The sequence below is a fragment of the Photinus pyralis genome, unplaced genomic scaffold (genome assembly GCF_008802855.1).
Source record: "Photinus pyralis isolate 1611_PpyrPB1 unplaced genomic scaffold, Ppyr1.3 Ppyr1.4_LG7, whole genome shotgun sequence".
NCBI classification, from domain to species: Eukaryota; Metazoa; Arthropoda; class Insecta; order Coleoptera; family Lampyridae; genus Photinus; species Photinus pyralis.
Genome location: NW_022170738.1, coordinates 22,133,900 through 22,160,690, shown reverse-complemented (window position 1 = coordinate 22,160,690; position 26,791 = coordinate 22,133,900). Strand labels below are relative to the sequence as shown.

General features: G+C 35.2%; 1 protein-coding gene across 2 annotated transcripts in view; it reads left to right on the top strand.

Moving 5' to 3' along the window:
- The window catches only part of LOC116175956 (dorsal-ventral patterning protein Sog), a 67,057-nt gene that overhangs the window by 31,798 nt on the left and 8,468 nt on the right, over nt 1–26,791 (top strand). The window contains exons 2-3 of one of the 2 annotated variants that reach the window (XM_031494346.1): nt 11,758–11,861; nt 13,288–13,420. In XM_031494346.1, coding sequence (XP_031350206.1) covers nt 11,758–11,861; nt 13,288–13,420 — 237 coding nt within the window. The remainder of the gene's footprint in view (nt 1–11,757; nt 11,862–13,287; nt 13,421–26,791) is intronic. The other variant, XM_031494347.1, reaches the window with a different exon arrangement.

Genomic DNA, 26,791 nt, shown 5'->3' with positions numbered 1-26,791 from the left:
CTCTAGTAACAATATTCCGATATTAATAGAACAGCATCCGAATCTCGTGCGGAGCAAATGATTCATACCAGGAAAATAGCGAAATAAAAATAGTATCTAATGACTGACAGGTGGATAATTCTATTCTATAAAATAATGTAAGTCGTCGTCGGCGCAAAACGGCGCGCATTAAATCGGCGCGCTTTTATGGAATGCTAATACGAGAGTTCCGTATGCAGAATTAAATAATATATACACGTAGGTGTGCGAGGTACTATTCAAGAACTGGTATGCATAAAAACTACGGCCATTGTAATCTTCTTAAAAACTCAAAAATGTTTTATACGAATATAGTCGTGTGTCATGCTTATTTAAAACAACCTTATTTCTTTTAGAGGTGTGTGTATTGTTCATTTGGCAAGCTATAAATTATGTAGGTGGCCTGAGATTATAAAGGTGTGAGGTGCACGTTATAATATTTGGCCAATGTTATTTAGGGCGAGCGATGAGTATGGCCTTTCTGCACGTTTGTGCAATTTCACACGGATATAACGAGCACGTCTGTTGCTTAGAAAATCGACTTCTGATCTCACATGGATAAATTAAAATACCTACAGGTCAAGCGATCTGTACAGACCGCGTTCAATTTCAATTATATTCAAAAACTAAACAATCTAAATGGAAGAATGTCAAGTGATCGAAGGAAAAGACTTAACCCCTAAAAAAAGCGGCAGAGCACCTTGGTGGCACCGTACGTGATCATTGGATGTAACCATTTATCAGCCAAAGCGTTTGATGGCAGTTATCGTATTCACGAACGGACGGACAGACAGACGGACACCATGGGCTGTCCTATAAAACTTTCATCGCTTTGCTCTGCCGGTTAATACAAGTAGGAAACTAAACTAAAAGGTAAAAAACGGAAGAATCCCCAGCCTAGAAAGAACCTAAGGGGAGGATCAGAAGAATTCGTATTATCTGATAAATACGAAACAACCGAGATATTAAAATGGTTCGAAGAAACTAAAGACTCTTCTTTAGAATCTGAAGAATCGTACAAATCGGAATTCGAAGGAATTTTATACGCATCTGAAGAATAGGGAAAAATAAAGAATGGAATTAACCTGATACATCCGAGGAAATGGGAGAATCCTGAAAAACTGAAGGATTTGAAAGAGCCAGAAGAATGTGAAAAGTGTACAAAAATAATAAAAAAATCCAAGGAATGGGGACGAATCTGTAAATTTGGGATTTTAAAATCCATAAAAGATTCTGAAGAGCTGATTCCAAAATTATAAGAATCTTAAAATTTTGAAGAACAATCTTAAATAAAATCATTCTTGGGTATCCCCTTCAAAAATCCATTATACATTATTTATTGATTACTATACTGTAAGGAGTGTAGGATTCACACCCCCGGTCAAAAACTCCTTATCTATTCCCCCCCCCCCTCCCTTGACAGCTAACCCCACCGCCTTGAAAAAATATCCCCCAACAATTTGATACCTCCGAAAATTAAGAAAAATAACCAACACTGCTAGGCTCTTTTTGAATTCATTGCGAATTTTTGTATGAATTTGCTTTACAAAAGAATCCGCTTGGGAGTGGAAATCATTGTAGTATAGCATATGCCATAGGAGAGTGATGGTGGTCCAGATAACACCCCATACTACAAATATACTTCAGAGATAATACTTAAAAACCACACACATAAATTGGGATAGGCCGTTAGTACTAGACAAAACTATTCACAATAATAGACCAGACACAAAAAAATGCTTTTCGCTGTAATCCTGCATAAAGGTGTAAATTTGATATTTTTCAACAGTGTGATTCATGGGAATGTGTAGAAATATTCTTTGCAGACGCAAATAATGTCCAAATTATCTTTATGAAACAAATCGCATACCAAAACAGTCAATTAGATAAGACAGAAAGGCTAATTTTTAGGTTAAAATAAACTTCAGCATGTTCTGAAACGACATCTCTTAACACATAAGTCTTCAAAGGATTTAAGTGATTATGCAATTAACGAGATATCATCAATTAACTCACAACACTTCCAAATATTTAAAGAGTGCACAGTGTGTCGCTTACAAATACGCAATATACATTGTAATTTTGCAACAAACCTTTAACCTATTCTGAAACCGCATCTCTTGAGACGCGTCTTCAAAAGATTTAAAATGTGCACATTGTAATTTTGTAAAAGAGTGCACAGTGTGTCGCTTACAAATACGCAATACACATTGTAATTTTAATTCAGTACAATAATGTAACGTAAATTTTATTATGTCATTTATTTATGTACATACAATTGATTTATAAGTTATTATTTATCACTTACCTGTACTCAAATTTATAACGCTATCACTTCGGCATCGATCTTGAAACTAAAATTAAAAACAATTGAATTTGCAAACAGAAAACAAAAAGATTCTAGATAAGTCTCGAATCAGCATGGAAAGAATGCGTCACATTCGCTTTCATTCTTTATCTTTTGTAGACTTGTGATGGTGCTCTAGAAAATTCGCTACAATATTTGCATATGAATAGGCAAATAAGTACTCAGGTAAGAGTCGAATGATGCGTAAGATTGTAGACACGTACGTTGCGAACTAAATCCGTGAAATTTGAAAAGAACATTTTTTTCTACGTGAGAATTATAAAATTATCCCTCGTTGGGGTGGAAAAAACTACCACAGTAGCGATGGATGAGTACTCTTAAATATTTTGATTAGTAAGTACCTATACTGATAAGATAAGGTGTGTAATTTATGTCTTCAGTTTACAGATACCTACAAACATATCTGTATAAAATTTCAGTCCCGTACGTGATATTGCTGTAAAATTAACATTTTTTTCGCATGCAGACAAATTTATAACGGCGTACCTACATTTATATATATAAAATTACATTTAGTGCATATTCTTTACACTTGTCATGAATTCTTTAAATACCTACCACATTCTTACCAGGTTTATTATATTATATTATAGCTACTTACCTTATTAAATATGTATTTTCTGCGGATAATTCTTGGGCGAGTTAACAAGGCCGTTTCAATACACGTTAATCAAACTAACCATAAATTCCTATCAGCTAGAATTAACTTATCATGCGCTATCACGTAATGCTTCCCCAAGTGCAATTACGAGAATGTAGCACGCCGCTACGCGGTTTAATGCACGTGCAAATGCGAAACCGAAAAAAATACGGATAATTATTGCTCTCAATTAATTAATCTATCCCGTTGTCGTATTTTGACTTGCTGCTAATATAAGGCAACAAAAATATTCTTGGGCAAGGCGGTTACGACATTCTTTCTCTTTTAGCGGTTAATTGTTGCATCTGAAGATTTATACATTTGGTAACTTTGCGTTGTTCTATTCTACCGTTTGCTGTTTCGCGGAATCCAAAAACTGTAATGGCATTTTCCAACGAAGGCAAACATCTCATATTGTAAACATTATATGTGCGTATGCGCACTGCGCGACAATTTCCTTATTTATGAAAATATTTTTTCGAAATTTTAACCATAAATGCTTCTAGTAAAGAAAAACATATCATATGTAGTACTACAAATGTCATCGTAAATAGTAAAAATCAAATGCGCAAACTGCAATTGACTTTCGCAGAGATATCGAATTTCTTATCTCAATGACCGGAGATAACATTTTTACAAAAGAATAATCTTTCAAAATTGAATAAACAAAATACAAGTCGATAATTTAAACAAAATTGACAATTTTAAATAATTCCGATATAACATAAAATTGGCCTCGAATTCAACTTATATGATCGACATTGCGTTTAATCTCAAATAAACGGCCAAATTAATTACGCTTAAAGAATAGTTCAAATGCATCATACAGGTACCGACGCCAATTAAAACGTCCGCATGACGTGGTTTGCAAAACAATATGGAAGGTGTTTCATTAAAACAAAAGGTGTTAGTTTCGATATAGGTAACGACCAAACGGAAGATTATTCAACAATCAATATAAAGAAACTTTTGTAACATTCTGTACATATTTTAACTAAGGAAATGTATGGTAATTTTGAATTGACATTTTTTTGTTTTCCCTCGTATCTATTAAGCTAGCCAATATTTTCAAATTTGGACTTTAGAATTTTAAATTAGACCCAGACAGATCGCATGTCGCCTATATTAGTTTTTTTGATAGCATTAACAATTACGGAAATACCATATAAATGTGTCGAAAATGGGACACCCTGTATAAATAATACCCGATGCATACGCGTACGTTACAATATAGGAAAAACTTAAATAAATTAGCTAAAATATTATATCTAATTATTTAAAATATTATTTTTCTCCTATTTTTTCTTTTTTTCTTTCTTTATTTTTATGGCAATCACCAGTGTTTTATTTATTTATTTATGTATTTTTGGTCATTATTGTAAAGTGGGCGGGGTTTCAGCCAAGACTGCTCTGCCAAACCAACTCACTATACATTCACAAATATCAATGCACCCGGATTCGAACCAAGAACCTTCAGTACCGCAGTCGAACTTCCATTCCGATGCCCCACATGGGCCGGCAATTTTGGATGTTATGTGGCGTACACATATGGCATGCAACACTAATGCAACTCGTAAATAACGCCAATAAAACATACTCGCTGCCTTTTTTTGTTATTAGGCAAAAGTATGGGTATAATTTTTACTGGCGTTGCTTACAGGTTGATCTGTAATGCAATATTAATCTCAATAGTGTCCAAATGGGGTTTTCTTGCCCGTGTGCATATTTTTGCATCAAATAGATTACCAGTCGTGATAGTCTGCGAATTTCTTATAAGACCATTATCCATGTATAAAATAAATCACTTTTTTTGCAAATCCAAATTTCACGTTCTCGGTGACTAGGCAATCGAGTAGGAAATAGAACCACATTTGAATAACACGCACCTATACAAAATATGTACATAATCGTGAAAATTTGACAGACCAGGAAATGACGAGGAAATACCAGATATACAAATAAACAATTATTTAATGGGAAAATGTTTTTTCGGTTTTGCGATCACCTTTTTTCCGCGTTTGATCATCCAATTCATGCGGTTAGTTCAAATCATCGCTTTTTGTGGATCTTCGTAATTCGTGTCTATTAGTCACAGAGTATGACATATATTCGCGAAAAAAAAAGGCTAATTAATAAAAATTATTAAACAAGTAGTTAAGTAAAAATTGAGATTAATGGATTTTTGATTAAAATACGGCCGTCTGCTGCGTATACATAGATTTAATCCAATTTCTCACCGTTCCCTTTCAAAAGCTAATTGATTCCAATTGTCGAGTGCGCCGTAAATAAAGCGCATTCATAAATTTTACACATTTTCCAAGGCGGGGTGAGAGATTATAAATTAACGTCTACGATTGTCTGATTTAACGCAAATTACTTCAATAAAATTAAATGCAAACAAAGAGACGACAGTTGGTTATATACAAAAGCGCTACATTGTATCGCTAATTCTATATGATTCGGTTTCTCAATACTACACGCTAGAAAATACGCCATACATAGCTAAATACGTAGTTTAAAATCGCATTTAAAACCAATTATGGCTGGAACACTTTCTCATTCGTTATTTTAACGCTTGATACGAATAAATAAAATGCGTTTTAATCGTTTGCGAATGCGTGATCGTTGTACACGCTTCGGTATGTCAAGGATTCCCTTACAAATGTAACGTTATGAATAAATATGCGGTAGCGATAGACGAAAAAGGGGATTTCATTTTTTAACAGTTTAACAACATAATCATTTACGTATAAATGTAAAATATGTACTAGTTATACATATACTTACTCCTTTTTTTTCTTAAACCAGTTTCTGTATGAAAGAGAATTGTATGATACTTTCTGTCTGCTTCAGCCCACCATGAAGTGGAAAATGCCACAACAAAACGAGCAAAAACAAAAGAAAATTACGCTGGTTAACGCAAGTTCAAGTTAAGTGTAATAGTTTCAGCTGACGACCTATTGGAGGCGATTAAAGTAGATACATTCAAAAAAACCTTGGTCTCCATCCTCTTCCGCCACGATATCAATTTTCACGTAGATTTGTTGCTGCCTGATGTATTGAGGCGCATTTACAATATCAAGTGTATTTGCGTTATCATTTTGATTTTTTTACTTTCTGACGATTGTTTCTAATTAATTCATTATGTATGGTTTATTAATCATGATCAGATTTTAGCAATTGTAGTAAGTACTCAGCAGTAAAAATGAATCGCACGTCTAAGATCAGGTTAATTCACAGCGACCACATCGAGTACTCGCAATCAAAACAAAATGGCTGAGTAGTTTAACGGGGAAAACCAGTGCCTGCGAATAATCATCAAAGCGAGAAGAGCATAAAATGGAGATTTTGCAAATTCTCTAACGAAATTGTTTGCCAAAAACTATTATTGAATGGACAACGCATATCATCTGCCAAATGACAGATTAACAAACTTTCTTCGACTTTCTAGTATTGGGATCCCGTCCCTCACACGAGCGGATGAAACGCTTGGTAATGACGCTTTTCTGTTAAAAAACGAGGACCAGACTTGTGCCGTCAAAGTAATAAATGATCAACAGATACTGCATGATAGCACTCACTAATCATACTTGATACTCATTCATTATGTTAGGGGTTCTTGAATAAAATGAATTTTGGAATTTTATTGTAAGCAGTCTAATACCCAAGAGGCACTAAACTAGAGGGATATTATATAATATCGACCCTAATAAATAGGTAGTGTAACTCCCCTTGTCTTAGGCAACCGATATTACAGCAATATACCGCTAAGTGAATTTATTTATATTTATTAAAACAGTAATCAACAATATCATAAATTCATAACAAAATATTTAACAAAAACAAAAACATTGATAATGATTTATTTTCACATCAACAACAGATCGTATCGTGCTTCGAAGCGTCGTGATTACTGGTAATCAATGATAAAATTCTTAGGCTGTCGACTAAAGCAGTTCGAATTTCTGATAAAATTTATACCTATATAAAACAAAGTCGAGTATGTTACATCACTTATAACTTATAACGGCTGGACGAATTTTCATGATCTTTGATTTTTTGAAGTCATCTCCGATCCGAATAGCAAAAATAACTATGAAAATATCGAAACAAATATAAAGAAAATTATTATAATAGTAAATAAGAGAACTAACGACAACAACCGTTTTCAATCTTACCAACCGTCAAATTAAAAACTATCAGTGATAGGTATAGGTTATGGGCGATTTAGATTAGTTGTAAATCACGTGTCTAGGGTGTAATAATGAGCATTAAACGCATACCGCTTAAATAACGCAATACTTCAAAAGATTTAAAATGTGCACAGTGCGATTTTGCTATACACCACCTGAAACTTCGTCTCTTAACTCACAAAACCTCGAAGGATTTAAAATGTGCACAGTGTGATTATACAAAGAACTACTGTACTCGCCAAGTAAAAATATCTCACGCTCACCCCCCACTATTAATTGCAGTAATTACCGCGCGACTGAGCCAGTTGGCTTCTCCTGCACACTTTAAATTAATCATCTGCGCATAGCATAGCATAGCCCCATTAAAAAAACGCCAAGGCAGTCACATATTGCACATTTATTTTAAAATTTACGAAAGTTCTTGGAAATTTATGTTTTCAAGATAACATTGTCCAAATGTGCGCCATGTATGTCCTGGCATTCCTGAAGTCAGCTCATGAAATTTTACACAACGCGGCGGCAAGTCCCTTAGGTTTTCCAGAGGTACACTGTAGTCTTAAGGTACCCCCATAGAAAAAAATGGCAGGAAGTCAAATTAATTTTTCTGGACAAAGGAACTTAACAACAGATAAAGAGAGATTAGAAATTTGGCATGTGGCTCCGTCCTGCTGAAACCAAGTGTTCGGATTATATTCTTCAAATTCTTGGAGAGCAGGAGAAAAACAAGCGATCGATTTCGGCCGAGCGGCTATCCTCAGGCTGTCGATCGCTCTAGAAAAAATATAAGCTGCACACAAAAAATTTACCTACTTTATAGAAATTCAAAAAATGGAAAACTTTATGAACAAAATTACTTACAACCCTTAAAATTTCACATAACTGGCGCGACGATGAAATTTGAATTTAAAGGTTCTGATTATTAACGTTCTATGATTTTGAACTTTCGGTCCGTCCGTCCGTCTGTGCACACGATATCTCACTAACATAGTTCCCAAACGATCCATTGTGGACCTTCAGTTTATTTGAAGAGATAAATTTGCCATTTGTTTATTATACGGGTTTTAAATTTTCATCGTAAACACGTCACAGTTTTCGCTTCTTCATTACTGTATTTGTCACTTTCCAATTTTGTAAGTCGTTTGGGATTTAATGGAATGTATGATTACGCGCGAATTATAAGTATTTTGAACTTTCGGTCCGTCCGTCCGTCCGTCTGTGGACATGATATCTCACTAACATAGTTCCCAAACGATCCATTGTGGATTGCGAATTATAAGTATGCCGTTTTGCGCCGCTTAAGTGAAAGTTTGTGCTATTACAGAAAATAAGTTATTTAAAATTGACTTTTTTATTAATGAAGTTTTTTAAGTGGTAATTAAGCGCTTATGCGCCTTTTAGCACCGTTGAAATAAAATAAGTAGGTATTAGAGAATGAGTTATTTCAAAACCATTATCCCGGTTAACTTCAGGTCCGTTCGATTTTCCATTTCAGAAGTATGGCAGAGCGTGGGCTGGAAAAGGTCATTTTGATCACTGAAACAAATTAATAACTGTAGAATAAACGAACGACATAAATAGAAATAAAGCGGATTGAGCTTCAACATAACCTATAAGTTATATATAGCTTAGCATCAGCTTTCGGCTGTAATCCTGCATGAGGGCGCAAATTTTATTTCATCTCTCAAAACACAGGTTTTCAAAAGATTTAAAATGTGCACGCTGTAATGGGTGTTATATGGAAATGTTAGACAATGTCAATGAACTCATACACGGGGTGTTTCAAAAAAAAGATCAGATATTTTAACTATACGTATATTCGTGAAACCAATATTGTAGTAAGGTATTCATAAAAAGAATATAACAGTAAGATTGGGTTGGCGCTGCTTTAACTCAAACCTGCCGCATAAACGGCCAACTAGCTCAGGATTGGAGAAAATTAAAGGCTTGATATCTGCCACAGCGCTGGGTATATAATCTTCGGTACCTTGTTGTATCTACCACAGGGTTGAGCGCCACCCATCTTCTTTAAATACTTTACATGTATAAAACTGGGAAGGTACAAGGGAAATAATAGAGATATCAAATTAGCAAAAGAAATACCGGTATTCTAGTCCATATAAAAAAAAAATTGTCTCCAATATTGGGTTACGTTATTACGTATCGCCACAAATCCCAAATATTCAAAATTATTGATTAATCTTGTAAAAAGAAAAGTCTTAGTAAATAGGCCGCAAATTAAGTGCTTCAGAGGTTTTGTATTGTCTTCAACAAATTACATTATTTAAAACAAACGAACAGTGTTGCTTTTAATGTAAGGGAAAATACTTAAAGAAGATGTAGATGTGTCCTTCCATTTGCACACAGATTGCACATCTTCGTTCAACGGAAGCTTTTATTCGTTAGAATACAAAAATATTTAAATTCTGAAACATTTAATTTGCGGACCTATGCCTATTAAAACTTTTTGTTTCTTTTCATGAGTAATATACGCAGATAAAATGTCCGATTTTTTTTAAATACCCTATATACGAGGTTGGCCACGATAGGCGATACAGGTTTGCTATCTTTATATAAAAAATTCTACTGTACGTGTGTTTGTGACTGAACTCCTCATAAACGACTGGACGGATTTTGGTGAAAATTTTTTTGGGTGTCCCCGGATGGTTTAGATTCACAATTGGACCAAATAGGAATCTTATATCCGTCAATCTAGAGCATAAGAAGTCGTGGGAGAAAATCTAGTTGTCTATATAAAAAATGAATGTTTGTCTGTCTGCTCTTATGCCTCTCTAAACCGTTTATCTAATTGCGATGAAACTTTGGGGAATGGTTGGACCGAGGGTTGGACGTATGCTCTCGAAAGTTTCTGAGTTAGTTAGAAATATCCACGGGAACTGGAACAGAAAAAAAGGTTTGACAGCGAGTTTCACATTCGAACATGACATTTAGAACGTAGGTTTCTTTTCCGAAAGAACTTACCGGAGTTCCCACAGGAACGAGCCAAAAACGGGATTTGCCAAAGGCAGTACGAATTTCGTCGGGATTGCTTGAGTATTTATAAAATTAGTTTACTCAAAATCGTCCTGAAACCTTCATTTTCATGCCTATTTCTATCAGGAAATTTTAGTTTCCATGACAAACCACGTTTCCTGCCGTTTGTCACTTTACTGGCCGCACGTGTCACTTTATCGGCCGCACGTGTCACTTTACCGGCCGCATCGGCACTTTACCGGTCGCATTTGACATTTCCAAATGTCTATAATGACTCCTGTCATCACTGACAGATTGACATTAATCAAAAGTTCTATAAAAATTGAAATTTTATATTAAAATACGATTCCGGGTAAAATTTAATACAAAACTCGTCAGTAAAATGACATTACCTGACTCGGAAATTAAAGTCGTCGCCAGTAATGTATCATTTTCCTGACTTTTATGTAAATAACTATTTTTCATTGCATCATTTCCATTGATGATTAAAACCACCGTGATTTAAATTTTGATTACAATCATGATATGATTCATAAGAATCAAAGCTGCTTCATTACCAATCGCATGAAATGACTTCGGGGTACAACAAAGCTCAAATGAGATTTCGACCTCGTGTAACAGGGAGTAAAATCCTGCATGCAAAATTGTTTGTGTCGTTTTTTTCATTATTGTAAATATGACCTAGAAAAACGCGTACAGTATTTAAATTCGCATTAATAACTCTGTACCTAACCTACTACAATGTTAGTCTGCTTGTATACTTCCGCCATTCATGTTTAACGAACTAACACCAATTTCAATTACGGGTCGCTAATTTGAGCAGTCTCGAAAATAAGGTGGGCACCAAAATTCTAATATAGGTATTTTGCATGAAATTTAAGTAATTCCGGATTATTTTTGAGGTCAATGTCATAAACGTAGGTGTGTTTTGGACATGGGGCGCACCCACAAAGTGCACTGTACTTTGCATAACCGTTGTAAAATTTGTGCATCGTTTTTTTGTTCCCTTTGTAGGTCAACAAGCTCGCAATTTACAAATGTAAATAATTTAACGCATTTTTTAAACGGTTCACACCACAGTAGCCATAGACAAGTTGTCTAGCAAGTAATACGCACGCCGCTTAAAGAAAGGTCAGATCTAAATTAAACGCGATTAGAACATGTAGTTACGTATATATTGTAATTTAATTATAACTTCTGACCGAAATAAGTTTCATCAATTGATGTTTAATTACGACTTTTAATCATATTCATGCTTAATATTAATGCATGAAATACAAACAAATTAATTGTATTTCATTAATTTAATTATGTTGTTGTTGCATTCCTGCGATGTAATTTTTAATAATTAACAGCTACGTTTTATTTAATCAACAAGCACTCGATCCTTATCAAATGATTATTAAGTGCACTTTTGCTTTAAAAGTAACTGGCGCCACTTGGATTGATTCCCAATCTGTTTTGTTATTAACAAAATTTGATTGTCGATATATGGCATTGCGTAACGCGAAACGGAATCGAATAGTAATTCAGAATTTTTTTTCCAGAGTGCGTTTTCGGGAAGCAAGTACGAGAGTTGGGTTCGCAATGGGTGCCAGATTTGGGAGTTCCAATTGGCGTTTTGTATTGCATGAAATGCGAATGTGTGCCGGTAAGTCAAAATAACCTTCGCGAGATCGATATTATGGCGATCACGTCGCGTGGACAATCATATACCAATTATGTACCTTTCTGTGCCGACAGTGTGGATTTTTTCAAAAGTGACCAAGTGTGTATATAACCAGTTTGCGAAAGCGAGATCGAATATTTTTATTTACAGGTTAATGAAATTATAAATTTAAAATTTTCCATGATGGCGAAAGCGGTATTGTGAGAATTTCGAAATTAGAATTGGTATTAGGAGTTGGTCGGTTCTTTTGGCATTCCTCGATAATTCATCGATGAATAATTGATGGGAAAAATACAAAAAAAAACACCGACTAAATCAACATTCGCCAGTAGTGAGACATGGACTCGGAAAGTCAATAAACATGTCTGTATCTAGTAGCGGTTGACCTTTCACGCTGGCGCCTCCAAAGGCCTTTCTCACTATACCATCACTTTTCATATCGCATTTTTCCCTAGACCTTTATACAAATTTACACCAACAGCGTCATCACTTAATCAATCAGTTGTACTATAAATACTAAACCGGATATAAAACCGCAACTATACTAAATCAGGCTAATTCCCAAATTAGCCGCGAATGTTTCAATTAAAATTCCTCGCCCATATCGTTTTCCGTTCGCCAATTTGCAATTAATAATTTGCCGAATTTAGAGCGTGCAAATAAAAACTTGGCGAAAACTTCTGTCATTAATCGTGGATAGTTACGGTGATCTATGCGAGCGTCCTCGTATTTTTCATTTCCGAAGGACTGTGGAGATTTATCTTTTTTCCGACGAAAATGACCAGTCATATGTAAAAATTCTTAATTAATAATACATGGCGCATTCAAGAATCGCTCACCGTTAAACTGGGTCATTATGAAAATTTTATAAAAATAGTCCCGCGATTATTTTTCGGCAAATTAGATCCACTTTTTTGACCACTTGAATAATGAGAGAATTTGCATAACTATAAATAATGCGGCGTCTTGCGAGAGACGGTGACGAGCCCCATGCAGCGGATTCTCAATGAGTTATTTGGAATATCGATGAACCGATGGTTGTTATGAAAAAGAACAAGTTCTGAGATGATCGTAGGTGTTTCGTGATTCAGCAGGCACCCTCGTTTCACTCTTCTTCTTGCGACACCCACTAAAGTGAAAGACTGCCGCGCGCCCCAGTTTCGCATATCAATGAAAATTTAATGAAAGAAACGCGAACTCTACCAGATGTGCTAAATAAATAGTGTGTCATACATACGCGTAGGAAAATTTTTCTCACTGATGAAGACGCAGTACGGGGGCGTCTAAAGGTAGAGGTCACGAGGGTCGGTGACCGGCAACTGTTTCATAGTCGTTTGTGATCTACCGACACCTTTTGCATATGTCTCTTTGCGAGAAATTAATGATTATATTTACACATTTGTTACAGTTTCGCAAGAAGCGACGAATCGTGGCCAGAGTGCAGTGCCGCAGCATCAAGAAGGAGTGCCCAGTTCCATCGTGCGAGGAACCGGTGCTTCTACCGGGACGATGCTGCAAAATTTGCCCCGGCGATAACTACAGTAAGTTTTCAGGTGTTTTCATTTAAACAGTTAACACTTCCAAAGAAATAATGTTCCCTGTTATCCTAATATTAATGCGCGGAAAACTCAAAATTACCTCGAGGTGTTACTGATTTTTCTATAAATGGAACTTACGTTACACGGCCCCCTCCTTGAAGCTATATTAATCAGTTGTTACATGCAAATGCAATCACGTTACTTTGTCGTTCTAATATATTGAAATTCGGTGTTATTATTCGGTACCATTAAAAAATGTATGTCCTGTCCACAGACAAATAAAAAATATAAACAATTAGAATTTTTCACATCGAAATTATGACATAATTAACGATCTTGATTTCTTACCATAATTGACGTAGCAATGAAAAATTCACTTATTGAGCATCGTGGCAATACGTTTAGACGTTTCCCTACCGAAAATGGTTCATACCTAACGATTTTGGCGAGCTTCCGTTGGGAACGAATTTTTGTTGTTATAGGGTACACCAACAACCAAAAACACAAAAATAATATGCGTTTCTTCCAGCAGTATCTGATTTTTGCTTGATGCTTCCATAGAAATAACCATTTACCAATAGACGCTTGCCGCTTAAAAGTGTACATATTGCAATTTTGCAACAAATCTTCTGAAACCAGATCTCTTAATAGGTACAAATCTTCAAAGAATTTAAAATGTGCACAGTGTGATTATACAACGAACTTACAAGGCAAAGTTAAGTTAGTAGGCAGATGCTCACAGTACTTTCAAATACTTAAAATGTGCACAGTGCGATTTTGCAACACATCACCACCATGTCCTGAAACGGCTCTTAACTTACAAATCCTCAATAGATTTAAAATGTGCAGACTGTAATGGCATTATGTGGAAATGTTAGACAATTTCAAATGTACCAATTTATACGAGGTCACGGGGATAGGCGATACAACGTTCGTTTGAAACCAATACTTTGTCTGCCTGTCCTCTTGAGTGTCTAAACCGTTCAATGGATTGCGATGGAACTTTGATCAACGCTTGGACGTATTCTCGCTAAAGTTTCGTGAGTATTTCTGAAATTCCCACGAGAACGGGAACAGGAAAAATATGATTTTCTCATATTCGATGTCAAAATTTTGTTCCTATAAGCCACAACAGCCAAAACCCGTAACTCGGACCTAATTCTGAAGATCAGCATAAATTTTGCTTGGTATTTGTGAGAAATAAATACCATTTAGAACTTAAAAATTATTAGCTAATTACGTGATTTTATTATATTATATTATTATTATTATTTTATTTCCAATTAATTATTAATGAATTTATAACATGTAAATTTATCTCATACGAACGTGAACTTCACTAATAATCGAGGTTGGAACTTTCATTAAACACTATTCAATTCTCGAGAATTCCCGAATACCTGCGACGTGGACATGTCACATTTCTCTGAAAGAACGCGGTACATTCCCTTTGGTTCTTTATCGCCGGAGAAAGAGCTGCAAAGATTTTGGGCAAAATCGCACATGCGCAGGTCTACGGGTGGTATCTGTTCTAGCAACAGCAATTTTTTAATTTCCATCCGACGTTAGTGTAGTCAGGACTGCCCTTGCCAAGTGCTCATCGTTTGATCAAGTTTTTACCATTGAAGAGGATGTTGACCTACTGGTCCTCCTTAAGGGTTTCAGCTCTAGACAGACGAACGTGTACTTCCTTCACATGTGGAGAAATGCAGGTTCCACGAGGGATGGTTTTTATTCCTGCATGCCATCAGTGGATGTAACACAATACTTACCGTACACGCACCCAACCGAAAAAGGGCAACCAAGGCAGACTAAGAGATCCTTGTTCTTGTTTTGATAAGCTAAAGAAATAAAACAATTGACAGGATAGAACACAAGAATTGTTGTCACAATCCAGATTTAATAAATGATCTCTAGATGTTACAAATAGGTCACTGTAATATCTAGATCTGAAATGTCAATGTTTAAATTTAACTCAATTTTTAGCAAATAGAGCATCAACCCGTAGTTAGGGTCAATATCAACACAGGCTTCCGCAGAAAACAATGGAGCTATAATTGTTAAATGACTATCAAACAAATGTAGTAATTACAATTCGATTGTATCGACAACCAAGTCGTCAAAAATAAAAATTACCTTTGAACTCTGATTGTAATGGCCTTTTGAGCTCAGAAGGGCGCTTTTCTGCCTTATCTGTAACAGATAACACAAACAAACAAGAGGGATAGTGAATAGCTCGGCACATAAATATTGCGGTAGCAATGTCTAACGTCGGACACTAGGATAAATGGAATACTACAACCGTAATTAATACTCACTAAGAACCAATAATTCAATTTACGTTAACTAAACAAACGCAAAATTTTGATCGGCAACGAATTGTCCGTACAAATCGGTGAATAAAAACATAAACGTGACGTTACTTTAAGATGATTGTGATATCCACTATAAAGAGCAAAATCACCATAATATTATTTAAAACAAATTGTTTTTGAACCTTTAAAAAATATCTTGTCGCTGGATTCGGCTCAGGGCCGTAGCCAGACTGTATAATCAGGACAGGCTCACCAACATTCAGGACAGGCGGCATATTCCTGAACGATGACAAAAGAAGCATACATTTATACCATTTTTGGAATAAACGTGTGATTACTATGCCACTGGTTCAAGATTACGTCAAAATTGCGTTACAAGCGTATACAAACTTGTTCCAATGATATCGAGAATATGCTCCCAGACTGAAATCTAAAATGTAAGCAATGTTCCACATTTTGACATTTGGGCGAAAGCCTGTTGAGGGCCCAGAACAAGAGGGACAATAAATAAAATAAAAAATATAAAAATAAACGAGACTGTCGCCCTGTTATTTGTCCCTGAAAATGACTTACAGGCCACAATAACTAAAAAAATACTGGCTTTATTTTCATAAGCACTTTTTCAAATTTTTATTTTGCAAATAACCACTCGGCTGGCCTAAATTAACAAAAAATTCAAAATTTACTACGTTTGTGAACACATGTGGCAATTTTTTTTTAAAACAATTACAATAATCATCTAAAATGAAACCTAACTCAAACTGACCTACTACTACATTAAATGTACCCTGAAACCAATTTAGTGCTCATCAAACAGCACAGACGATAATAGGTATCAAATGTCACTTATTTTTAAACACTTGTTCTACCAAGGTAAGCAATCCCAATCCTCTACGTTTTATATTTAATATCATGCTCGAAAAAAAATACGACAAAATAAAGTACTTAGTACTTTGCATTGCGTGTTTTTAAATTAAAAAAAAGTTTTTAATCACCAGATTAAATTTTCTCAATCGTCCTCGTATATGCAATTCGCGCATGCATACATTTAATATATGCGATATGTTTGTTTTTAATCGAAGCTTCTATGGTTAAAATTTTTCAGAGATTTTCATCAGAAAAAAAGATGTCATTTTGCAGTTTGCGCATGTTTGCCTTTGTGAATGACATTTGTAGTTTTCGATTTTTTACTACATGTGATATATTTTTCTTTACTAGAAGCATCTATGATTAAAATTTCGAAGAAATATTTTCATAAATAATGAAGTTGGGACTGCACAGAATGCGCATGCGCACATCTAATGTTTACAATATGAGATATGTTTGCTTTCGTTGGAAAATGCGCTAAAAGATCAAAGCTTCACCAAATATTTGTGATAAACCTTCACGAGACACCCTCGGCCATTTGAGATGTTGATATATCGCACTTCTATACCAATAGACATTGCAGCGTTGCAGGTTTTAAAAAACATGTTATACATAGATATGTTCGTTTAATTGATAACCACAACATCGTCAATAGTAATAATTTTCTGTGTTATTATATATTTTTAGCAGACTCGTAAACTCCAATAAGAAATTCGGAAATCTGGCTAGGGCAGGCTTACAATTTTTCAGGGCAGGCTCAGCCTGCCCTGGCGTGCCCCTGCCTACGGCCCTGATTCGGCTTAAGTGTGGAACATATTTTGGGCGGATGTAGGTTGGTTCTACGGATTCAGGAGATCGCAAAGGTTTTTTTTTTATTAGTTACCTTCCTTTCAAACATTCCCAGATTGGTCAAAATCATAAAAATGTTGACACCTTCTTTTGTGAAGGTAGTACTGTCATCTTGAAGTACCTACGGATTTAGAAAAAAACTTTGAAACCCATTACTTCCAATTTTTATGTCTCATGGTGAATGAGTAAAAATTAAAGAAGAAACAATAATGGGATTTTTGAGACATTTTGAAACGTTAGTTTACTTGCAAAAAAATGTTTGTTTTAGTCCTTCTTTCCTTAAAATTTTGTACAGTTACATAATTTCATGTCTGTGAATATTTTAGGCAAGTAAAAACCGGGTGCAAAATTGCTCTAAAATGATGTGCCTACTTTATAGCCCAGGTACTCATATTCTTCGCACGTTTCATGTAATAAGTTATACAATGCAGGAATTGAATTCCTCAGTTTGCCATGTATTAATAATATTACCTACTTAGCTACATAGTAATAAAAGTAGACGAGAATGTGGAAAAAACGCGAATTACGTAAAGTTTGAGGTTTTTTATATGTCACGGTGAATGGTTAATTATAATCGTGTCACGAACTGACTGAATTATGAACACTCTAAATGCTTCTTCTAAAATCCGACGCGAAAATAATTAGGTTCCCGTTTCGAATGCTCCGAATCAGACCTGACGTGACTTCGTCAAAGAACTTCTACAATACCAAAAGAATTTCTCGGCCCGGTAAATGGCGAAATGTTTATCTAAGATGTCTCGGTCACGTCGAAACACTTTCCAAAAACATTTTTGGTCACGTTCGCGCATTAAGCATTTCTATCGACCTACACTCATAAATTCTAGTCAAACCCTAAGAAGATCTTATAGTTTGTGCAGGGTGTGTTTAAAAAATCTCTCCAATTGTGTCATAAATAAACCCATTTTGTTTATATCAGTAATTAACACTTTGTTTTATAAACTTTAACACTGTTTTTAACCTTATTATCGCGAAACTAGTAAGATGACGTCCTTGGGAACTAGGGAATTTCGCGCACCCCCCCAACACAAGTATTTTGATTTCGGGAAATTTGCCAAACAGAAATGTTTTTCACTTTAATTATATAGCCTGAATATTTTTCCGAGGTAGGTATATTGACTTTAACTATAATAAGCAAGGCCATCTAGATTATGCTATAAAATGTCTAGTTGGCGCCTTGCGACCTACATATTGAAAAAGCACTTTAAATAAATTTCCTATGGTCGTTGCTTACATTATGCGACATGCTCATAAAATAATGAATTTACTTACAGCTGTTTTGACTTTATAAAGCGCCTTTTTTTCAGTCGAGCAATCTCAAATATTAATCTTGGGTTTGATGGCGCCTGAGCTGGGTTGCGAAACTTTATTTTTTGCCTCTTGAACTTTAGCGCAAAGTGCGCTTTTCGAAACAAATGAGGAAGTAGGTTAAGTGCGCTCTGGAAAAAAAGGAGGAAACGTGGAATTTTTTCCTCTGGTGTTTATGACAATAGCACGTTCCGATGTGGGCGTGATGTTGTGAACACCCACTAGTTAAACTTGGCGCCACTATTATATTTCCTCTGTCTACAAATAGTCTGTTATTAAATAATGTTCAACTGTAATAACGCGACCGTTTTTCTCATTCGCCAAGCGAAAGAGTCACCTTTTTTGCCTTTCTTAGCATATTTTTTTATTCTTGCTTTTTGCATACTGTGCTTCGAGTTCATTGAATGATAGTATTTTGTCGCTGAAATGACATTACTTCCTTATGGCAGTAACTTAATACCGAACTGAAGCAACAATTAATCAGTTTTGGTCAACATTTTCGCAGTCTTCTTCTCCTACGCTCTCAAATTTTTGAAAAACTCAACGATATTAAGTCTAAATATTCTTGTTTCTTCCTAAAATTTTTTCATATCAACCATTAGAACTAAAAGAGTGTTGGTAACTACTGGCTTCACTTCTTTTTGTGGGTTTACCCGTTTCGATGTTGGATTTAGTATCATTTATATTTTACATGACACTGGCAAAAACTTTACTGCAAAGGTCAGTTTAGACGCTACGACTTACCGTGCGTATTGTCCGATAGCACTCCTATCAAGTAAAACGAACTGATGGGCAGAGCATATTTTTGCGAGAGCCGATCGGGTAAAACGGATCGTATAAACACATGATACGTGCAGCTCACTTCAGTTTTACCATTGGAAATGTTTCAAGGTTTCGTATATGGGTTGGGTACCAAGTTATGAGTTTCGTTCAAGCAGAAAAGACACCGGTGTCGCATCAAGTGACGATCGTACCGTACTCGACCATAATCGGTAGGTGAAGGCAAAGTCGCGGATAGCCGGATACTGTGGATATGGTATTTGACAGTGTTTAACTGTTTTGTTAATTCCAATTTAAAATTCTCCTTTCATAGTATTACGACGCTTATTATTCAGAAGGGTGACATTTGCGCCACGAACGAGCTTGCGAGCGAGTGGAGCAACTGAATTGATTGAATAAGAGTTATTTGTGTTTTACATATGGCGTTATTTTTTCGTGTGTCCATTTTCAAATTATTGTGCATAATGTCATGGCAATCGTATAACGCCGTATGTAAATCACAAATATTCAATCGTATCACTTGCTCCACTCGCTCACAAGCTCGCTCGTGTCGCAAACGTCACCTTTCTGAATAATAAGCGTCCTAACATGTTCGTAAACATAGAATATATCCGAGAGTTTTAGATTGGAATTAACAAAACTATTGTTGCAAAGTAAGTACCGTATCGACAGTATATCCACGACATTTCCTTCACCTACCGATCACGGTCAAGTACCGTACAATCGTCACTTGATGCGACACCGTTGTCTTTTCTGCTTGAATTAAACTCATAACTTGGTACCCATATACGAAACCATAAAGATTTCCAACTAACACCTTTTCCTCCATATTATTATCAATCACCACAAATTCAGAACGACCTGATTGAAAACCAGAGGTGTGAACACTAAAAGTACGTTTTGCATGATCACTCAAATAAATACTCGTGTTGCTTTAATATGTTAATGAAAATAAAATCTTTCCAAGTGCCAACTCCACTTTTCTTTACATTGCTCGTCATTTAAAATATGAATGTAATTCATTTGAGGAATATAGATTAAAATTCACTTCACCTTCCAAATGTAATTAATTATCTAGATTTTTACTATTCGTAATTAATCCTCTGGATGCTAATTAAAATTTCAACTCTAATGAGAAAAATCACCAAAATCTTTTTTTCATTCATATAAAATTATACAAATCCCGTGGGTCGACTCCTTTAGGAATGTTAAATTGACTTTGAACATTAGTTTAATAAAGCATTCAGTATACAGTCGATTTTTTCCATTTGGAAGGTAGCAGTAATTCGGAAAATTGGATGGTGGAACGCCTTATGCAATACAATTGGACCTTTGGTATCGTCTGGTTTCGAAAGACGTTTGCTAGTTAAAGTGAATATTGAGAGACGGTTGACTACTGAATTTTAGAACAAACTGGACTTCAGGTTTCTTGAATTTTAATAGTTGGCATTTTGTTTATATACGGCATAATTCACCAATGTTTTAAAATATGTAAATGTTATAATTACCCTTATAGTCTCAGGGTTTTAACAGTTTGCAAAAACACTACTTAAGCGCCTTTACACTGTTTACCGATTACCGTTTAAATGCATACCGGTGTACCTGTAATGGCAACTCGCAGAGAATTTAAAATTAAAGTCACTAGGCTGTAATGATTATCTATATTTTTTTCTCTAAATACAAACCAAATACAAATGATTTTTACCGGGGAGATACGGGAGGTTAAGTGTAAACAAAACTCAAGAAACTTTATTATTCGAAAAATTTAAAATCAAAAATCAAAACTGGTATGGGCATGGCATTCATTGTCTTTGGCTCGAATTTGAATTGAATTGAACCGATCTCGGTGGTCATTATTTAAGTTTCAAAAGCGAGGGACAGGATTCAAGAGACAGCCTTTACAGGGAATTAAAGATAGAAATGGCTACCAAGCACGCTATGTCGCTGCGCCCTTTAACGATCATTTTCGAAAAAAATTCTTTTCTCAACAAGGCTAAAATCTGATGTCTATCGTGTCTTTTCGAACATTTTTTTAAATTTCGCAAATTTTGACTATGCTTCGAGGGAGAAACATACAAACCTTCATACGAAAATTCGAAAGAGCGAATTGATAGTTTATAGAAATCGTCTATTCAAAAGTCAAAATTGTTCTTGCCGAGTGAGAAGCAAATCAGCAGAAAATAAAAAAATATATAATCCCGAACATTTGAAAAAATTAAAGAAACCAAGGATTCGAAGAAGAAAATTGAAAAATTACAAAATGGGAAAATTTCTATGCAAAAATCAAAATTATTTTGAAGTCATGTCTGCACAAAATTCAATTTTTAAAAATATTTAGAGATATTAAAAAAATCAAAAAGTAAAATTGCCTACTCAAAAATATCGATGAAATTTGTTATGACTTTGTAAACTAATTTTGAAAATACTATAATTTGTAGTGGTTAGAATTTTTTGCGCTGGCGGGTAGTTTTGAAAAATGTCTATTAAATCGGAAAGGATAGTGTGATAGTTCCAAATCTCTCCGGATCTCCTGGAAGCTCCCTGAATTTTCCTAACACGGGATCGGTTCTTCTTGACACACTATCACGACAATTTACCACACTATTTAACTTCGTCGATAAGCTTTCAGACACCTTCAATCTGAATTGTTAACAGAATCATTCCAACTCCAAAGAAAGGTCTACTAAAATCTGATACATTCGAAGCTTTTTTTAACATTTCCGAATTTTCACTATACAACTGTAAAATTCAGAAAAATTAAGTGGAAAATATAATTTGAGTATAGAACTGGACTATATTGCAAAAAAAACATCTAGATATTTAAGAGTTGTTTGTCCCGAGGGGAGAGAAAAAATCAATTCCAAATTTCACACAGGTTCAAGAAAGTCCGATAAAATTCAGTAAGATAGAAAAACTCCTTAATATAAATTGAATTTTTTCAGAAAGAAAGAAATTTTAAAAATCCTGAAAAATGAAAGTACCTAATTGAAAAATCCATAAAATGAAAGGTTTAGAAAAATCTAAAACCTGCAAATTCTAAATAAGACTCCTTACTTTCAAAAAAAGTGTGCACAGTTAAACAGAATTGGAATGGAAATTCGACAATTTTTTCATTTCATCTATCCTACCAAGCTAATTATTAATTTAAAAAAACATTTCTACATGCTCTCAGTGGTGAGATGTAAAACCTTCACGACGAACAGAATTATTAGTAGCAGATATATTTGAAATGAATGAAAATTACACTAAATGATTATTATTATTTAAGAAGATTAAGAGATTAATTAATTAAAATTAATATTTTTGAAATCGGCTGCTTTACTTACCTTGGATACAATAAACAAAACAACATATCCTTGAATCCGTAGCTTACTATTTAAAAACCCAACAAGATTAAGACAGATAGGTAGGTTTTTAAATAGTAGGCCATGGATTCATGGATATGTTGCTTTGTTTATTGTATCCATGGTAACTAACGCAGCCGATTTCAAAAATTTCAAAAATATGATATAATATATATAAAAAATATAGGTTGTGATACATCAATGTAATCAGGAAAAAGAATGAAACAAATTAACGTTAAGATCTACAGAGTGTTACATTAAAACAAACACCACCTTTGGGTCAAATCTCAGAAAAGGTGGTTCAAAAACTTTTTTACTACGCCACTAGATTCTACGTAAAAATATCTAAAATAGGCAGTGTTTTAGATTGATTCCATTTGCAGTATTAAAAGATTCATTCATTCTTTGAAATTGGAACTGTCCTAAATCGCAATTCGATTTGCTTATATACCAAACTCGAGTGCCACCGAACGCTTCCGAGTGAATATTCTCGAATAAAACATATCACATTTCCCGGAAAGATTGTGTCACATTCACCTTCGTTCTTTATTGCCGATGCCGAATAAAACATGTCATATTTCCCGGAAATATTGCGTTACATCCACCTTTATTGCCGATGATCAATCTTTCATGGCGCCTCGGTGCCTATCGGGATTTCTGGAATATTCGCTACAATATTTATATCCAGATACGAAAAATCAGAATACCAGATATCAGAAGTTGATTTTCCTGCCTACCATTTTAATTCCGAAAAGAGCTCAAAACGTTACTTATGCATCGCTGGGATAATTCAGAACCCTTGCTAGACGAATTTGATGTCCCGGGAATTTTCCCGATAAACTGCTAGAGTAAGACGTCACTGGTTATTCCACTACTGCTCGGGCATCTTAGGAATATGTGTGTACCTATACCTACCATATGAAAAGTACTGTATGGAATCATTGCGTAACACTGCGCATTTTCCCTAGTGGCACATACTCTACCCCCCAACGTGTAATTTTGTTTATATCACCTTACTCCGAAAACGTTTTGGGTTAGCAACGATTCTGGGTTTCAAGAACATTTGTGGACCACCAATTCAAGCGTGGCAAAATTGATATTGCTGCTTTTCCCAACGTTCTTAATTCGCCTGTCTGTCTGAGATTATTGCCGAACGCCCCCAACGTAGTCATTTTGAAATAGAACACCGACGAGCCTTGTCAAACAACGAATTTATCATTGTTGTTTTACGTTTCGAAATTTATGACTTGCATACATACAACGTAGGATCATCAAGCCTTTGGCACCCTTCCAATGGCAAGAACAAAGCGAAAAGCGATCTCTGGTCACCGAAGTGTGTTCCCGACTTATTTTTGTACGAGGAAGATTGAAAATGCGGAAACAGGTGCATCGACTTCCTAGAATGTCAAACGAAATAAAAACCGCCGCGGGTTTCGGGGATCGCGCGAGCAAGTGGTGGCCGAAGGTGAACTGCTACAAATTTTTTTTGTTTTTCTAAAATTTTTTTTGGGGCCGGTTCAATTTCGTATGCGGGATCTCTGAAAATTTATGGCGACTCTCGATGTGTAATTGACGACGCCTCCGGTATCAAAATTCAGCATCTCGAAGGAGTCGCGTCATTGTCCAACACGAATTCTTGTCTTAAATCTGATCAGTTAAATTCGTGTTTTGTTCCGAGAACCCGAGATTTGAGACATTTTGAGTTGCATGCCGATCTCTGATATAAGTTTACGGCTAATATATTTCACGGTGTGTCACCGGCTGTCGGCGGCTCTCGCACGTTTCTTTTCTTCATTTTGTTATGGGTGAAAAAAAATGTACTACTCTGGCAGTCAAGGGCGTCGGCATAACTTGACGTTGCGCGTCTGAGGATATGGACAATGTCGGGCGTCTGCGGCAGGTATTTATAGTTTTGTATTGAGTTGAGCAATCGGCGACCTCATTAATAACTTCATCAGCATCGGCGTGGATCACATTCGTGAAACGTTGGTTAATTCAAAAAATGCTGGTATGAAGAAAGATATAAACATTGTTATCGCGCGATGACATGATTCCATGACGTTTGCATATAATATCGTGGCGCCAGCGTAAATATTTAGTTACAACACAAAACCGACTCAGCGGACGTTGCGGCTTCATGTGAGGTCGCTTATATTCATCTATTTATAGGATTTACCTTTAGGCTTTAATTCAGTAGCTCACACCTTTTTTTAATCTTCGTTTCCGAGTCCTTCTGAAAAGATGCGTATTTCAGGTTCGGCGATTTATGGGAAACATAATTTTCAAATCGCACGAGAAATGATAGATAACCTCTATAGATATCCCTTTCCTACTATGTTTGCAACAAATGAAACGAAAAATTATTACTGATAACACTGATAAACAGTAGAAAGTTTTTTTATCTTAATAATAATTTCTAGCGTCCCTGACCCTACGGATTCAATTCAATACATTTTAATATGTTATGCATCACCACGCAAGTCATACTAGATTGGGCATAATATTTATAGTACTGTTTAGGAGCGTTTCCATACAGCCCCTACTACGAGTCAGGGCGAATAACAGATTATTCCTCTTTCCCGTAGAAGATGTTTTTGCCACATTGCCAATGCCGATGACAAACATGTTCTCTCGTGGCTCTCTTGTAAAACTTTATCAGGCTTACTTAATAAGCTGGGACATATATGGGTTCAGACCAGTGTTTATTTAAGGTCTCTGGGCATATCCGGAAATGGGAAGGTAGACAAGGTAGCAAGAGAAGCCGCAGAAAAGCAATCCGTAGATGTAGAGTAGACATGTCACACAATGGATGTAAAGGATGAAGTAATACACCTAAAAAAGAACGTTGAATATACAGGGTGTTTAAAAAAGGTCCGATATTTTATCTACGTATAGTACTAAAGTACTAAAGAAGCCAAAAAGGTTTAATAAACTTAGGTCCGTAAACTAAGTGTTTCAGAGATAGAGTTGATTTTGTGTCTTAATTCAAATATTTTATTTATTATTATTCCACACGAAATTTGACATATTGGAAAATCTAAGTAAAGCCGTTAGCTTCATTCTCCTATGTGTCATAAATGTACCGTGTGCCGCATTTTGGTTGAGACTTCACTCTCCAGTGTATCTCAGCTGTTTTTAATGATAGAGAATTGCGGACTGTTTGTCGCTTTTTTATGAAACTTTTAACACCACAAACAGAATCAATCTAGGTCGTTTTGCTTCTGTGAGAAACAGGGAGAATAACAAAAGTTTGACTGTTTGGGATGTTTTCATATCTTACTACGTACTTCCAATAAAAGATATAGAAAACAGATAAAAACTGTTTTTTTTAGATATTTTTACGTAGAATCCAGTGGCGTCGTTAAAAAATTTATGTCGACAACCATTTCTGAGATTTGGCCCAATGTTGGTCTTTTTTAAATGCAACACCCTATATGTATTAACGTCAATTTTTTGCATTCGTTTTCCTGGTTCCTATATTTTTATATAAATAATTACATCATCATACTTTTCAAAATTTTGAAATTGCATGTTTCTACCGTCAGCCATTTTTATTGATTGGTATCGCCAATGGTATATACAATAAACAAAACAAAATCTCCATAGATCCATGGCCTACTATTTAAAATCCGTAAAAAATAAGGTTTTTATTTTTAATTCATGGCTAAAATTAAAAAAAAATTTTGATACATCAATGCAATCAGGAAAAATAATGCAAAAAAAATTTACGTTATGATATACAGGGTGTTGCATTTAGAAAATGCCAGACACCGTGAGCAATTTTTTTTACTACGCCACTGGATTCTACGTAAAAATATCTAAAATACATGGGTAGTAAGGTATGATAACAACTTTTCGTATTCACCCTGTATCTCAGAAACAAACGTAGCTGT